Genomic DNA, 17,838 nt, shown 5'->3' with positions numbered 1-17,838 from the left:
GCAGCCCATGAATGCTGTTAATTTGTGGAGAAGAGTAGTAAACAAAAGTAAAACAAAACCCCCACACCCTTGTGGATCTTACGTTCTTGGGTGGGTAATATAATAAGACTAAGTAAGATCTGTTGTGTACTTTGAAGACTCTCAACATCTCAAAGCAGGTTTATTTCTCATCTACCAAAGGATTTATTAGCACAGTGCTTGGCTCATACAGGTGCTCAACAAACATCTGGCCAAGTAGGATACGTTGTTGGCCTACAGTAACCTTGGCAGGCTGTTAGCAGTAAGATAAATCCACATGGGCTTGACCAGAACAGCCGAGCCTCTGTTACTTGTCCATCTTCTACACTGAGCTGCAAACCCTTCTTCTCTTCCCTTTGCTCAGCATCTTTGTTCCAGGAAGGCAATTAAACATTTCATCACTATACCCATTAGAGGGTGTGTGGGTGGCAGGTAATAGAGAAGCAGCAAACTTGAGATCCCAGGGGACCAAAGAAAGGTTATGGGCAAACAAACCTCCAAGTTGGCACAGATATATTTAGTTTCTCTGTATATCAAAGTGTCCCAGCATGTTACCTCACTTAATCCTCACAATAACCCAGGAGACTGGTTTTATAATCTTCATCTTATCGATAAGGAAGTTGAGGGTCTATCTGAAAGGTAAAGTAACTTGCCCTACAACCATTAAACATCAGCTAGAATATGCATCCAGGACTGACTCTATGGCTGTTTCTCTGCTAGTCTGTCTCTCAGACGGTGACAGTGAAATGATTTAGACCCAATACTATCCCTATGGATGGAAAGGCCTTTATTTGATGTACTCATTCTGGAAGATTCTAATCTGCTTCAGAAACTAAAGTTCTTAGTATCTTGGAGGAAGCAACTTTTTCTGTGTTCCCAACCCACCTGAGTATACTTTGATACCTGTGGCATGAGACCACCCACAGATCTCGTCTAATCATAGTCCAAGTGGCTCTGAGGGTAGGTGAGGGGGGATTCATTTTAGAAATTAGAACATACTTGGAATTTAGGTTCGCCTGCTTATGAAATTAAGACAAATTTCTTTACAGTTCTTAAAAAATTCAGATTACTTGTACTAAGAGAAAATCTCACTAGTATCTCGATTACTATGATTTAAATAGAATTAAGTAGGTACAGAATAAACAAATTATTTTTTGGAAGTTGTTCAACAGACAAAGTACACCTAGAGAACATAAAAATTCTTTATTTAACCTAATCCAGCCAGTGTTGAGATAGTCTGCTATGTTAAAAACAAGACGTTTAAAAAAATTACAGCACAGTTAGCAAGGCAGTGACTAATTAAGTCACTCAGTTTAATTTTATATTCTTCACAGTCATTTGATAATCATGTAATGATGAACAATATTTTCTGCCACTTTGGAGATAAGTTAAATTCTGCAAAGAAGAGAATTCTACTAGTCGTCATTGAATTTTATAAAAGAGGTTTAAAACATTAAAGTTTATAGAAATAACACAGTAAAGAAACGTGAAAATAAACTGGAAAACACAAATATACCTGCCCATCCCCAAAGTCTAGAGCATCCCTTTAATCTGTCCCCTCATGTTTCTCGTTTACTGCCTCGTTCCCTTTTCCTAGTGTTCAGCAATTAAGACACTACTGCTCTGTAGAGGCTATTTTGAGCTTAGCTAAAGTGCCTCTCTCTGTTTCTTTAATTTCTCAGTTAATCCTAGAAACAGTCTTCTAAGTATTACTTGTATTTCAGAGATGAAGAAAACTGTAGCTGAGAGCAAGTTGTCACTTGATGAAAGTCATACATACAGTTATTAAAAGCAGAATTAGGATCTGAACCTAGGTTCACCGAACTTTAGTCAGCCCATGCTTTTGTTGATTCAGGGTGGTGCAGGACACTTTCTGAAGAGGCTGGTACCCGGTACTTCTTGAGCTAAGGCTCTTTAGATTTAAATGTGTTCAGTTCCAGGGCTGAGGCTACTCTGGTCCCCAGGCACTTGCAGTTCCCTCCCCACAGCTCTCAAAACTCCTTCTCCCTGCCCCTAAAGGATTAGAGTTGTTTCTCTGGCCCTCACAAGCCCTGATGCCAAACAAATCCAAGCAGTTATTCCCCCATTTTGGGCATAAAGTAATAAACGGGGAACTGTGTGCTTGTGTAACTTTAGTAAAGGCTGCTAAAAGCTGTTCTATATAACAAAATTATGCAGGAAATATCCAGTATGTCTTTTCATATTGAAAATTTAAGAAAGCCAATATATTTTATAAGCACAGCTATATAATCTGTTATTTTTATATATAATCATAGTTTTATATTTCCCCTTCAGAACTGTAGCAGTGATCTTAATATAAGGCTCACTGTCAGTCAAATATTCCCTTCCTCCCCAAGTAATTACAACTTTGAATGTTCAATAGCCATTCACATAAATTTCATGTTATAACTCAAAATTAAGACATTCATACTATAGAAAGGTACCAGTCTTAAATTACTGAAGTTAACATATACTACTGTAATCTAACATAGCTCAATCTATACTTGCTACAATCCTAAAGAGAAGTGGCCACTTATCAGTAAGGGGGAACATTCATATTGCCATGCATTAGATGCTGTGAACAAGAAAATAAATAGGGTTTTTGGAACTATCTTTAAAAATCTTAATACTAATTGATGAAAATAACTCCAAGACCAGATCGCTGAACATTAAAAGGGTCACTACTGAACAGCTTAAAATAAATAATTGCTTTTGAAAAATGAATATAAAACTAGTTAAACAGTGACTATTAAGGTGCTAGCCTCCTCAGTATGACAAGCAATTTAAATTTAAAAATGTTAGTATTGTTTTTTTTTCTTATAATAATTTGACAAAAACAATGACCTTAATATTTACTCAAGACTTGTTTTCATAATTATTTCCTCACTGACTGGTATAAAAACAAAGAGCTCAAGGCCTCACCTTGGTTTACTCACTGCTGGTTTTCTACCTGTTGAAACTAGACTGTATAAACTACATAAAAGCAGGAACCAAGTCTGTCTTGTTCACCACTGTATCCCCACAGCACTTTGCATAGTGCCTGGGGAAGTAGGAGGTGATCAACAAACACCTGAATAACTGAATCGATGAGAAAGGAGAGGAAAATAACTTTACTGATTTTTTGCAAATCGTTCTCTGTGCTCAAACTACTATAAACTGGCAGTTCTAATTTCTAGGAACACGAATTTAAAAACCTTACTCCGGTGATGGAAGGACCTGATGTCACTGTCTCTGCCTCTCTCTCTCTCTCCTCTCTCCTCTCTCTTCTCTTCTCTTCTCTCTCTCTCTCTCTCTCACACACACACACACACACACACATACACACACAGAGTAATTAAGACTGCATGAGTCAAAATTACAATATGAACTATGAGATGTCAACATTATATAAATAAAATTTAATAGTGAAAAAGTGATCTGGAAGCCCTGTGAATTTTTACCCTACACATTTTGGATATCACATGGGTTAAGAAAAACACAGCAAAATTGCATTTGTTCAGATAATCATTTGAATGTTTACATACGTTTTTGGTTTGTTAATTATGTATAACTAATTTACATTTCCGCATATTAACATATACTCCTGTTTAGCTTGTAATCAAATTATGCCAGTGAGAAAAATCCTCATAGTACCTTCATTGAGTTGCTGATTCTAAGAAAACACTGAACATAAACATGTACAAAAGAGGCCTTTGAATAAAACAGCATGTGCATTTTTAAATATTTGCACAGTTTGATCTTTACATTTCTGTCTGAAGAAAATATGAACAAAACTCAGGTTCACCATGCTAAGATAATGGTTCAGATGACTGCCATAAAAGAAGTACATACAAAACAATGAAAACAAATCACATCCTTAGGTTCCGTGATTACTGAGAGGGTTTCCCCTTCCCTAAGTGCTTTATTTTACTTCTTAAAAATATGAGAGCAGCAGCTTATCGCAAGTCTCCACTACTGTGCATTAATGATGGAATCAAAACAACACAACAGACTCATAAGAATGAGAGGACTGCAGAACAACGAGAAGTCACAGTTTTATGCTTCTTCTTGCTCTGGATAATTTAGAATTTTGCGGTGTGCCTGACGTAAATATTGCTGCTGTTTGAAGTAAACCTTGAATGCTCCCTTAATGGCAACAAAAGCAATTCCACCCTAAAAAAAAGAGAAAAATTAGCTTTTTATAATGCAGATTTGGAGGAACATAATAAAAATCATTTTACTTAAATCACAAAAGACACAGGCATTGTTGCTAATTCAGATGACTGCAAATGAAATAGTTCTCTTTTTTTTTTTACTAGGGGGTAAGATAGGAATAGACATGAGAGGTCAGAAAGCCTCTATCCTCTCTGAGTAATCTTCCTTCCACTTAGCTCTAAATCCATTCTCATATAGTAGAGAGAATACCCAGGCATTATATGCAGGCTGCTACCAGAGGGGAGAAGTGGGGACAATAATAATGACATCAAACAACATAAGGGCTTACTATGTGCTAGCGCTTCAAATGAGTGACCTGATTTAACCCTCACAATAATCCTGAGGTAGCTACCATTACTATCTCCATTCTACAAGCATAGAGAAATCAAGAAATTTTATGTAGGTTTCTCAGCAAGGCAATGTCTGTGATAGGATTTGACCTGGGCAGTCTGACCCTAGAGCAGAAACGTTTCAACACTATCTTTTGGGAGTAATGATTCACGCATATCCCAGGAGAGAACTCCCACAGCATAGTTCCAGAAGACCAGAACTACTGCAGTGGATCCTCCTCTTTTTATTGCTATTGGATAACAGTGGGGATCAAATAGAGACTTAAGGCACAGGAGCCATAGTATAAATATTTATATAGTCCCATTCTTTTTTTATTTTTTAAACAAATATACAGTTCTTTCTCTTTTGCATAGTCACTTGAAAAAAGTAATATTAAAGCCACCTTACCAAGATTGTCCTTTGTAAATTAGAGTTAACACTACTGAACATTAGTTTACCAACTATTGTCGCAATAGTAGGAAAAACAAGGGCTCCACACAAAATTCGGGTCGCAGAGACATGATCTGCCAAAGGATTAGCCTCGGCTGGTATTCGAGGAACAGGACAACCAATCCCTAGAGAAAAAAATGTAGGGTATTAGTGCTAATAAATCAGAATATCTAGAATATCTTCGCATGCTAGGATTCGTCCACAAGATTAATTTGGTATGTTCATTACCACCACAATTCAGGGCCTTACCTGGAAATATACTGTTCAAAATTTGTAGTTTATTTGAGTATTTGCGCCATAGTCTAAGCACATAGTCCTCCCAGCGAATCATCTTGCCTAATATCAGCATGACAGGAATAGTAGGAAGTCCAATTAAAAGGAATAAAGGATCAGCTCTCTCCATAACATCCAGACCTTCTTTATGGCCTACAACCTGTGAAACAGATAGCATTTGCTCCAATCATTTCCTTATCTAATGAAGGGTTTCATGCTTGAGTGCAATTCATTTTAGAGGAAATGCTAAATTTCAAAAAGAATACAGAAATAAAGTTTTAAAAATAAGCTGGAAAGCTATCAATCCTGATTTATTTATAAGAAATGTCTCTCATTCAAGGGGAAAAAGAAAAGCTCCCAAGCTGTTTCATATTACATTGGAATAAAAGCTTTAATTGATTATACATTGATTACATTTCAATAGAGGGGAGAGGACTTCTGGTTCTTGCTTCCATTCCTCTATTTAATTTGGTTAGACTGGGCTATAATTTTAGGTCTCATGTGTCTTCCAGAAGAGCAACTGTTTTCCTGCTCTTCCTACTAGGAGGTAAGCACAGCCAGCCAAGGGGCAGGACCGGCCTTCAGGAGATGGTCTGAAATCTCATTTCTCTTTGGCTTTCTCCCTGCTCAGTGGTGTCTGGGATTGAGTGTGATTTCTCTGGCTGGCTAAATGCCTGCTCTACAGACCTAACTCTCCTAAAATGCAATTCCAAGGTCTAGATTTGAGGGAATGCAATAGGAGGTCCAGTTCTGGTTACAGGTTCCAGGCACTTTTTCTAATCCAGGAACCCAAGGGTGCCTATCTATGGGGTAAGAAAGCTAAAACTATCCTTCCCCTCTCATCTGGGTCTTGGGGTTATTTCTCAATTGGTTTAGATCTGAGAGGGCAAGAAGAACATGATTAATTCGCATTTGTGAATCTCCATACTTCCCCTCCTGGCAAAATTCTTTTCACTTGCTGATCAATCTTGGTCTTACATGTCTCTCAATATGGCCACTTTTTTTGGTGAGCTTCTTACTTTTAACTAGAAAATTTCCCTAAAAATTCTTTCACAGGTCTCAAATGACCTCCCTTTAGCCAAAAGTCTCAAATGCTGGCAAATTAAATATATTTCTCTGAGGGATTATTCTTGGCAGCTATGACAGGGGAGACTATTTCAGAATCTTGGGGTTTTAGCCCATCCAGGTATCACAGCTTGATATGAGGAGACTACTATAAAGGTTTCTATATAGTTTTTCTGTACACACTTGAGGATTAAACTATGAAGAAAGGATTGTTGATATAGACGATTTATATCTTTGTCTTTGTCTATATCTCTGAGAGGGATGAGGGAAAAGAAAGGAAGGAAAGGCAAGGAGGGAAGGGAGAAAAGAAGGTAGGGAAGACTAAAAGCTCCAGGGACAATATCTACTTAGGAAAGCAAACTCATGAAAAAGTAAATGGGATTTTTTTTCAAAAATGAGACGCCCTTTATGTCAGCTATTATAGCAGATTTTTTTAGGTGGACTTCAAGGAGATGTGAAATAAGGAAGCTGACAATGGTCACGGCAAATTCAAATTCTAGACAACAGACTTGATCCAGGTAGAAATAGTTTATAAAATTATGTGGAGGGACTTCCCTGGCAGTCCAGTGGTTAAACTCTGCACTTCCAACGCAGGGGGCACGGGTTCAATCCCTGGTCGGGGAACTAAGAGCCCACATGCCATGCTGCGTGGCGTGGCCAACCAAAAAAAAAAAAGATAAAGCATGTGGAGAGGACCAAAATGGGTGCTTTTAAAATTTCAGCTAAGGATATAGCCCAGACTTCTGTGCATGATTAATTTATCTAACCAAGATGTAACATTAAAGAACAGAGGACTAGCCTCTTCCAAATGGTCAAAACCCATGGTATCAGTATCTGATATTCTTCTGTGTTTCCAGGTAGAAATTAACAACCTCATATCTTGCATGTGAAGAAGGGTGGTTGTTTTGAGCTGCCCTAAAGTGAAATAGTTTGGTACACCATATTTCATAAACACATATCCCACATTGGTGGCAAAAGTGGATTAGTCCAGAAACTGTCTTTACCTATAATGCTTGTCACATGACACTCTATTTTTTATATCATTTTATTATTTTCAATATTATGATCACTTTAAAGTTATAACTAAATGTGATTTAAATACTCCCAAAGTGTTAACAAATAAATTCAGAAATTTGAAAAATTCCTTTGTTGGGTTATGTTTTCTTTTTAGAATTTAGGGCTTAAAAATATAAAGCAAAGTGAATATTCAGGTATGGACTATTGTAAGGGAAAATTTATTCCTCATGGGTAGCAGTAAAAACTTTCCAACCAGGTGTCTAAGAATGAGGAAATAAAAAAGAAAATAGGGCAAACAGTGAGCAAAAGCCCATTTTCCCCACCTGTGATTAAGAGTCATGTTTTGTGCTTAAGCTGAGGCTGACCATTACATGCATACCTGCATGCATTCATTCAACTGAATACTGATTATGTGCCAGACACAGGCCTAGGTGCTGGGAATTAAAAGGTGAGCTAAATAGACGTCTTTTTTTTTTTTTTTTTTTTGGTGGTACGCGGGCCTCTCACTGTCGTGGCCTCTCCCGTTGCGGAGCACAGGCTCCGGACGCGCAGGCTCAGCGGCCATGGCTCACGGGCCCAGCCGCTCTGCGGCATGTGGGATCTTCCCGGACCGGGGCACGAACCCGTGTCCCCTGCATCGGCAGGCGGACTCTCAACCACTGCACCACCAGGGAAGCCCAATAGACGTCTTTTGGAGGTAAGAGGCAATCGAATCAAACAAGTGTGCAAATATAACGTTAAGGAACTAGGACAGTGTAACACCTGTAGTGTATACTATGTGCTGCTACAGTCAGACTCAAGGGTAATACATGAAAGCTGAATTAATCAATGGGGCTGATTTAACTTTGGTCAATATAAAACCAGCAAACCTTGTGTAAGATCATGTACATTCTGATGTTATGCCCTAAGACTGAAAAAGAGATAATTTTCAAGACTTAAATTTTGAGGTTAGATTCAGGAACTATAGAATGTGTTCTCTAAGAATTTTTTATCCATGTACAAAACCAAGGCCTACGGAATTGCAGGTTTAGAGAAAGGTTTGTTTGTTTTTCTGCTTAACAGCTAAAAGCGAAATCTCCATAGTCAGCTAGGCCTGCGGTTCATCAATGCTAAAATGCTAAGAGTTAGTTTTAATTAAGGCTTGATCTTTTAAAGCACTGCCTGTAGAACCCTACTTTTAAACGGGAGGATGGAATAGCGATGAACTAAAAGGTTTCCTTAGAATTCAGGGTAATTAAATGCAACACAATTAAGAAGGGACAATGCGTGTGGGGGCCGCTGTACAGCAGAGGCAGAAGCAGAGCTGGGCCGGGGGTTAGTGTTCCACTGTTCCCAGATACAATGCTCCAGCTGCCTCTGGGACCAGCTATCATTTCAGGAGCCCTAGATTAGGGACAGGAGTCCTAATGCTTCTTCCTTGCTGGAAGGTGGAACTGGTACTGGACATGTAAGCTCTCTGAACCTGTAAACTAGGAATAATTGATAGTATCTATGTCACAAGATTGTTGCAAGAATTATACGCATCAGTGCTTGAAAGGTGTTCTGCCAGGTGCTAGGGGAAGAAAAAGTTAACTATCACGTTGTCTTTTCAACAGAAATTTAAATCAAAGGGGCCATTCAAGTTCTTTACAACGAACAGGGATTGAACCTAAGACTGGTTCATGAAGAAATAAATGGGGAAAAAACAGTGATCTGATTCCTTAATCTGATTTACCTGAACTTCAGAGTAGTCAGAGAACAAAAGGAAAAAAACAGTTAAGTGTGAAAAAGAAAATCCTAAATTCTGCTGATGGAGTAGGGGGCACAACTGCTATCAAATATTCAGAAAGATAAAAGCCTTCTGAATACTCTTAAATCACACTACAGGAGCTATCTACTGTCACAGCTAATTGTTCCCATTTCTGGGCTCAAAAAAAAAAATCTTTTCAAGTGAGACAGTACATGCGAAGGTTATATCTAAGTGGTAACACATAATATACATATGCATTATCATCGTTGTAGTTCTTTTCTGTCACCATTAACATGTTTATTTTTGTCTCCTTGCTCATATCGTTTCCTCCTCTCTGCCAATCCAAATCATTCTCTTCAAGGGTCAGCTCAAGACTTATTTTTTTCATAACTTCAAATGATCTTTCACTTTTACTGAATTAAAATACTGTTAATGTAGTCTTTCCTTAATTGGTTCCTGTTGTTGAAGTGTCTCATTAATTACGAGAATTCTTTTAAGACTGTGCTAGCCTAAAATCTTTTCAAAAAGAGCCATCCCATTTCTTATGGTCAATTGGGTCTTAAAAAGAAGTCACTCAATCTCAGAGGGCCTTAGTTTCCCCATCTGCAAAAATACACTTTTGTATAATGTATTTGTACATTAAACAATGTATAATCTCTAAGTTTTCAGGTCTTTGTCAGTCCTAGTGAATGGTCCTGAACTTCTCTGATCTAATGATATACTAATACTCATTACTGGAGCTTAACAAATTATTACAGAACATATAATCAGTTAAACAAACCTGTTACTACCTGATAGAATTGGTCATATTAAAAAAATCATTATTTATGAAAGCCTTTTAAAGTTAACATCTGTGTATATGCTGTACAGGGAACACCTACGTATACGATAGTCTCTACTTTCTCAAGGAAATTACCTGCTGATAGGAAGAGTAAGGCCTGAATACAGCAAAAGTTAAATAACTTAGGTAATCGATATAAGAAATAGCACTTGGTCAACATAGGATTGGCTGCCATTTGAGGAATAAAAATGTCATGAATGCAGAGGAAGAAGAAATCACACTGGGCAGGAGTTGCCTGATAAGTTTCATGGAGGGAAAGTGGCTGAACTAAGCCTGGAAGGAGGGTTTAAATTCGGAGAGAAAGGACTGAAAGGACAGGTATTAGGCAGGGAGGGTGACATAAGCCAAAGGACAGAGGTAAAAAAACTAAACAACATAAGGATGGGTTGGAGGAGATAGCCCCATAGGCCTCAAAGTAGAATGAAGTTAAGATTGTGGAGAACACTGCATAACAAACCAGGTTAAGGAAATGGAATCTTTTTCAAGTCAGTGATTCTCAATCTTTATCCACTATCCTATGACAAATGATTTGTGATTCATTCCAGTGACTACATCCAGATTTCTGGGGTGTCATCAACATTTTATAAAGAAGCATTGCAATATTCTGTCTCACCATGATTGTTAAGATAGGTTATGTGCAACTTCTAGAATATTACATATAATCCCTTCGTCCCTTTTTCTTTCATGTACTCTTTAATTTATATTAAAGAAAAGCAAGTTATATCATCTACAAACCGAAGTGTGTTAACTATTACTGAGTTAGTTATGAAACATTTAACTGGGCTTCTCTGGTGGCGCAGTGGTTAAGAATCCGCCTGCCAACGCAGGAGACACGGGTTCGAGCCCTGGCCTGGGAGGATCCCACATGCCGCGGAGCAACTAAGCCTGTGCGCCATAACTACCGAGCCTGCTCTCTAGAGCCCGCGAGCCACAACTACAGAGCCTGTGAGCCACAACTGCTGAGCCCACGTGCCACAACTACTGAAGCCCGTGAGCCTAGAGCCTGTGTCAGCAACAAGAGAAGCTACTGCTATGAGAAGCCCGCGCACCACAACAAAGTGTAGCCCCTGGTCAGCGCAACTAGAGAAAGCCTGCGTGCAGCAACAAAGACCCAACGCAGCCAAAAATAAAAATAAATAAATTTATTAAAAAAAAAAAAAGAAACATTTAACCAATCTAGGTGCTGCTTTTGAAAATGATCACTTAAGTTAGAGGAGACGTTAAGCTTTGAAGTAAAACGCTGAAAGGTATTATTTTAGGAAGATTCATTTGGAAGGATGGATCGACATAAAAGAATGAAGTTAAAGAAAACAATCAGGAGGCTCCTTTAGCCATCCAGGTATGATGGGAGAAAGACAGTAAGTCAGGTATTAAAGATTGTGGAAAGGAAGCCACAGATGTTAAGACATATCTAGATGGAAACTGCTTGGACTTAGTGGACTGGATATAGCGCTATGAAGTAGAAAGAGTTAAAGGTAATCGTAAGAATGTAGGCTATATATCGAGTAGATGGGAAAATAATTGTAGGAATCAAAGATATAGAGAAATGATAACAGAGAATAAATTTAGGTTTCAAACTGAGGAAAAGACAAGTTCGATTTCAATAATATTGAGTGTGAAGTCATAAGAGGTCATTTAAGGAGAAGGGCCATGCTGTTCTTATAGGACTGATTTTGGGAAAAGATTAGGGTGGAAGACATAGATCTGAACACAAAACGCACAGTTAAGATGGCTGGAAATCTTCAAAGAAGAGGTATACAGAGAGAAGAGTCAAGGGCCTGGGACTAAATCTTGAAATTTAAGTCATTCTAATTTTCATCCACAGTTACTAACTGTAGCATTGTTTCATAATAGCAAAAAACTAGAAGTAACTAACTGTCTAATCAATAAGAGACTGATTAGTAAACTGCTGAAATTCTATACAAAGAATGCTATGCAGATTTCTCCATACTTTGTGAAAAGATCTCTAAAATTCATTGTTTTTGGAAAAAGGGGCGTTCAGCTCTAATACGTTTCCTTTTGGGGGGAAAACTATAACGTGTGTGGGAGAACATATTTATTTTATCTTGCATATGCACAAAGCAAGTCTGGAAGAATATATCTGGCTACCTGAGGAGAGGGGAACCTGGGCAAATGAAGGACAGGAGTAAGAAGACTTTCCCCTAGAGAGCTTTTATATATTTTCTTTTTTTTTTTTTTTTTGCGGTACGCGGGCCTCTCACTGTTGTGGCCTCTCCCGTTGCGGAGCACAGGCTCCGGACGCGCAGGCTCAGCGGCCATGGCTCACAGGCCCAGCTGCTCCGCAGCATGTGGGATCTTCCCAAACCAGGGCACGAACCTGCGTCCCCTGCATCAGCAGGCGGACTCTCAACCACTGAGCCACCAGGGAAGCCCTATTTTCTTATTTTTAAGCCATGAGAATGTTATCACTTGTTCAAATAATAATTTTAAAAACTCCAACAAAAATCTATTTAATCTGTTTGATCTCCATATCAAAAGTAACATCATCAAATAGAATAAAATAGTGAACCTGCATCACTGTCACTGCTCCATAAGTCACAGCTGTCCAATAGATAGAGCCAACCATTATTCCTGCTGCAGCAAATGGACAGGCTTTTGAGATCAGTCTATCTGCAAGATCCAAGACGTAAACAACTGGACCTATAATATAAAGAAAACAAAGTTTTAACACAAGACAGATTAAAAACAAACAAACAAAAAACCTACCAGATCTAAAATATTTTTATGAAGTTGGATGCCCTGATGCTTTAGAAATAACTTAGAAATGTAATGGGAACCTAGATTTGAACAGATTTAGAATTTCTCAGTCATTTGCATGAATAGCTGAGTTTTACTTTCTAAACCCTAGGAAATAGCCCCTTCAAATTTTTATCTTTATCAGTAAACCTAAGAGTAAAGCCTTAAACACAGCTGCTTCTTATAAAGGAAAATAGTTCTCTTACTTCTCTTAATGACACTGGCTACTGCAGAATGACATGGCCATTTCAACTTGCTCTTCACAAACAGTTCCTGGCCACAATTAGATTCTGTAGTATTTGGTAAGACTATCACTTCTTTGACTTCACTTATTTACTTCCTTGATAGTGTGTGAAGGTAACCTAGCCTATTTTTTTTGTAGTTACACAAAGTCAACCTATCTTACTTTGATATCCAATATACTATATTTAGTTGAGTACTGTTCTCTAACAAACTACTTTTAATGATCATGCCAGTTTTTATGGCATTCCAACAGCTGTATATGCCAATTATGCTTCTATTATTATGTGCTTATAAAGTGAAATTTGGTTATTATCTCCTCTGGTAGTTATTTGGAATAACTATACAGGAGGAATTATAATAATTGCAATTAAGCCCGATATAATTTAGCTCCAGCATTTTCAAGAATAGTGGAAAAGTCTTAGACCTGAATTAGAGCAAGGCCTAAAGAACTGAATATCTAAGTTGAACTAAAGGAACATGCAACCTTGACTTGGTTAGTAATCATCATATTTGTTGAATGCCCTCTATGTACAAACTATTACTTAGGACATTTTCTTAGAAATGTGTAAGAGGTATTACCTACCTCTGGGGGCCTACAATCTATAGGAGGAGGCTGTATACAAAACCAACTTATTTTCATTGCACAAAGAAATTCAAATAGCAATATGATGATAAAATCATTAAAAGAACAAGCATCCATCTATGGAGCCCTGATCAATAGTTCCCCCTGATTGCTGGAGCCAGTAATATTACTAGTCACTGTATAAAGACAGACCATACTGTGAAGAAGGAAGAACATTAGGAGAGATGTCAAAGGGACCTATGATTTAAATTTAGCATATAAACTTATTATTGTCAAAATCTAACTTACATAACATTTAAAACTATGACAAGGTATCTTTTGGGACCAAAGAGAAAACGTAAGCCTAGTTCAATGTATACTGACTCTACATTCTACATGATAGCAGGCGCTACGCCACATATTACATGTATCATTATTTAATCTCATAATGTAGGGTTTAATCCTTAAAATACACAAATTTGCAGGTTTAAGTTTATAACCCTCTCAGAAGGCACAATAAAAAGCATTTTAGTAAGTCACCAAAGATCCCTGAAATGCTGGTACTAAAAGTTACAGCCAATAGGTATATATAAAACCTAAAAACTTCAGCTTTCATATTCTCTATTGATAGTTCTTTCATCAGAAAATTGAAGCCACAAAACAACAACTACAGACTGTTTTTTTTTTTTTTTTAAGTTTCTGCTTTATTACAGACTCTTTACAGCATGTTTCCACCTACCAACATCACACCTATCTGAGGTCAATCCCCACTTATACACCAGATCCCATCCCCTCACCAACTCAAAGACACAGCTCTAGCAATTCACTTCTACCCTCCTACATCATTTCCCCCTACCCTTTATTGGATTATTTTCATCAAACATGTCATTATTTATTCTATCTTAAAAAAAAAAAAAGAAGGGGCTTCCCTGGTGGCGCAGTGGTTGAGAGTCTGCCTGCCGATGCAGGGGACACGGGTTCGTGCCCCGGTCCGGGAAGATCCCACATGCCACGCCATGGCTGCTGAGCCTGTGCGTCCGGAGCCTGTGCTCCGCAACGGGAGAGGCCACAACAGTGAGAGGCCCTCGTACGGCACAAAAAAAACAAAAACAGAACAAAAAAAAACCCCTTCTCTTGATCCTTCTTTTCCCACTGCTCTATTTCTTTGCTCCCTTTACAACAAAATCACTCAGAAGACTTTTCTGTTTTCACTCTCTCTCTCCAAGTCTCTCTTGAATCCACTCCACCAAAACTGCTCATCAAGGTCACTAACAACTCACACATAGCTAAATCCAATGGTCTAATCGCAGCCTTCCTCTTATGTGGCCTACCACCAACATCTGATAGATGTTCCCTTCTTCTTCCCAATAATCATTGCATCTCCAGGACATCACCATCTCTTGGTTTTCTTTCCATCTCACCAGTCACTAACTTTTCAGTCTCCTTTGCTGGTTCCTCCTCTTTTTCTTGACCTCAGTGAGGCCCACCCTGTCAACTTCTACTTCATCATACTGCCTATTTGATTACTCTGCTCTATTTTTCTTTTTCCTAAAGCACTTACCACCTAACATACTCTAATTTACTTATTGTTTCCACCTACTAGAATAAGGGTTGAAAAACTATGGCCCATGGGCCGAATCCACCTCACTGTTATTGTAAATAAAGTTTTCGAGAAACATGGCCACATGCAAAGTTAGCTGACCCTTGAACAACACGGGTTTGAACTACATGGATCCACTTACACTAGGATTTTTTTCAATAGTAAATACTACAGTTCTGCACAATCCTCTGTTGGTTGAATCCATGGATATGGAGGGATACAGAGGAGCTGTGGATATGGAGGGCCGACTGTAAGTTATATGTGGGTTTTTGACTGCACAGAGGGTTGGCACCCCTTCCCCCCTCCAAGCCTGCACTGTTCAAGGGTCAACTGTATTTACTATATATATATATATATATATATATATATATATATTTTTTTTTTTTTTTTTTACAGAAAAAGTTTGTTGGCTCCTGAACTAGAATATAAGCTCCAAAGCGAAAGTAACCTTTTTATTTTGCTTACTGACGAATCCCAATTCCTTTGATTCTCAAAAATTTGCTTAATTCTCTACTGAGTTACTTATGAAAAACTATGATATGAAAATCTCTAGGTCTTCCTTTTTCATTATTCTGTATGAAGCCCAAGTTATGAGACTATTTTCTACCCAGTCAGAATCAGAATGTATTAGGAGAGAAGGTGTTTTACCTGCTTCCAGCTGACCTTCTCCCCCCATCCCCCACCTTTTCAAAAGCGTGCTTGGAAAGATCTACTGATGGAGCAAAGCAATATAATTCCTAAAAAAAAGTAACAGATCATTTAGATGAAAACATAGTTCCTAAAAAGTAATCAGTCACTACCGATTTTATCTATTATGAACATGGACAATAGTTAGATGTTTGAATTGTCTTTCCTTTAAAGATCTCAGAAGGTTCCAACAGAATAAGCTCAATTTTCAATTTTCTTCTGAATCACTGGGTATGAATTCTTTCTGTACAAACAAAAACAAACAAATAAGTCCTCATACTTCCTTCTGGAAATTTTTTACTTATCCCTTGGGTCATATGCAACAGATGTGCTGGATTAAATGAAGTCACTGGCTGCATTTTATAATCCCTATTTCCAGTTTTTCTGGCAAAATTCTGTCTAGGCTTTTGTCTTAAGTTTATTTTGCCTAAACCTCTCAAGTCTTTTCCAGATAGACTAGTCCAAGATTAGTTTAATATTTAAAAGGAAGGATAAATGCCTAGTGGTAAATATACCATTAGAATTATAAACTGCCACCCAAGGGAGGTATTTCTGAGAGCTAAAGATTATCTAGGCAAGCTATTTGATAAATAAGAACAATCACTCAAATCCTCCGGATGCAGTCCCTCAATCATATTTTTCTTATTAGGAAGCTTATCATGTACTATCCTATGACTTGAGGTCATAAAAGGAAAACAGCAACAGTCACTAGCCTCTTCTTATTGTCAGATTAAAGTACAAACAGTTATGGGAAATGAGGAAAGGCAAGACTCTAGCCCTTGAAAATCTCAATTCTAATGGGGAGGAAGAAGTATGAATAAATGTACTTAACAAGTTAAATATGCAAGGGCATAAAAAGGTTTTATTTAGTATTTTTAAAAGGTATTATTGAATTTTTAATGCCTCAGTGGGCTTCATCACTTATGTTTCCAACAGTACTGTATTTACACAATGAATGGCAATTGGAGAAGCTTTGTATAAATACAAGTTTTGAAAATTCAGTAATTTAAAGAGCACTAGGGAAACTTGCAATTAAAAGGAAATGTATTGTGAATTCTTTTGCACAATAAAGCTTTTGTAAAGAAAATAACTACACGTAATGTTTTGGGTAAATTCAAATCTTCACATTTCAGATTTGAATGACATCAAACAGTGAGCTGAGAACTATTAGGGAAATTCCTAAGTCCATGTCTACTGAAAAGAAGTAATCAGTTTTATCTGGCAGACACTGCAAAGGTAGATTTGTTGTGACTGTTGTGTTGTGATTTAAATTCAAGTCTCTGTATGCATGGTGTTAAAGGTACATTTTGGAAATTAAGAATTAATGACTGAAGGGCAGGTAATACTTAGTGTTCAAAATCTCCTGGCACTGCATACAATCATACCCAGAATTCCCAGTACCTTTCTTGGGGATAGAAAGGTATCCTCAAAAACACCTCTGACCAATTCTTGAAAAATAATTTCTAGAGACTGCCAGGGTGCTAAAGTTTCTAACACAAAACATAATTTAATGCTTCACAAGATAACCTTGTATAAGTCCCTGAGATGATAACAGCTCCCATGAACTCCAAGGTTTCTGTTAAGTGGCCAAATTTATAAAAGAGATTGCCAGACCCAACTCAAATGCTAACTTGCTAAACCAAAACATCAACCCCACTTTCAGGTTCAGAACTGCTGAGAATTGCAGATTTTCGAGGGACCAAGAGTCTAACAATACAGTTCTAAATTTCTTTCCTTGCTCCAAGTCTTCTTTTTGTTGCACACTATTTCTGGAATGTCCTGTTCCTACTTTGATTAAATCTGTATGAAAACCCAAATTCCCAATGAAAACTAACCTAACCTGATAGAGGCTGACTAACTGATCTACCCCACCCTGTTCACCAGGCTTAAGCCTCGTGGAAGCCTGTTCCACGAGTCTTCCTTCACATACTATCCCACAAAATGCACTTACCCCTTTGCTTGTGCATAATGTTAGTACGTTATGTTCTTGTTCAATGTTTGTTCAGTTGTCTCAATATCCTTTAAGTCTGTCCATGTCAGCATCATCTGAGATTGAAAACTCCCAGGGGGCA

At 37.9% G+C, this 17,838-nt stretch overlaps 1 protein-coding gene across 2 annotated transcripts in view; it reads right to left on the bottom strand.

The window, feature by feature from the left end:
* Window positions 1–1,206: 1,206 nt before the first annotated feature.
* MARCHF5 (membrane associated ring-CH-type finger 5) overlaps window positions 1,207–17,838 on the bottom strand; it is a 56,155-nt gene continuing 39,523 nt past the window's right edge. For both annotated transcript variants that reach the window (XM_082630219.1, XM_082630220.1), the window contains 4 exons: window positions 12,448–12,578; window positions 5,242–5,425; window positions 4,951–5,117; window positions 1,207–4,170 (listed from right to left, as the gene is read on the bottom strand). In XM_082630219.1, coding sequence (XP_082486345.1) covers window positions 4,054–4,170; window positions 4,951–5,117; window positions 5,242–5,425; window positions 12,448–12,578 — 599 coding nt within the window. In that variant the 3' untranslated portion in view covers window positions 1,207–4,053. The remainder of the gene's footprint in view (window positions 4,171–4,950; window positions 5,118–5,241; window positions 5,426–12,447; window positions 12,579–17,838) is intronic.

The sequence above is a fragment of the Mesoplodon mirus genome (genome assembly GCF_964341445.2).
Source record: "Mesoplodon mirus genome assembly, chromosome: 2".
In the NCBI taxonomy this organism is placed as follows: Eukaryota; Metazoa; Chordata; class Mammalia; order Artiodactyla; family Ziphiidae; genus Mesoplodon; species Mesoplodon mirus.
This window is presented reverse-complemented; position numbering and strand designations above follow the sequence as displayed.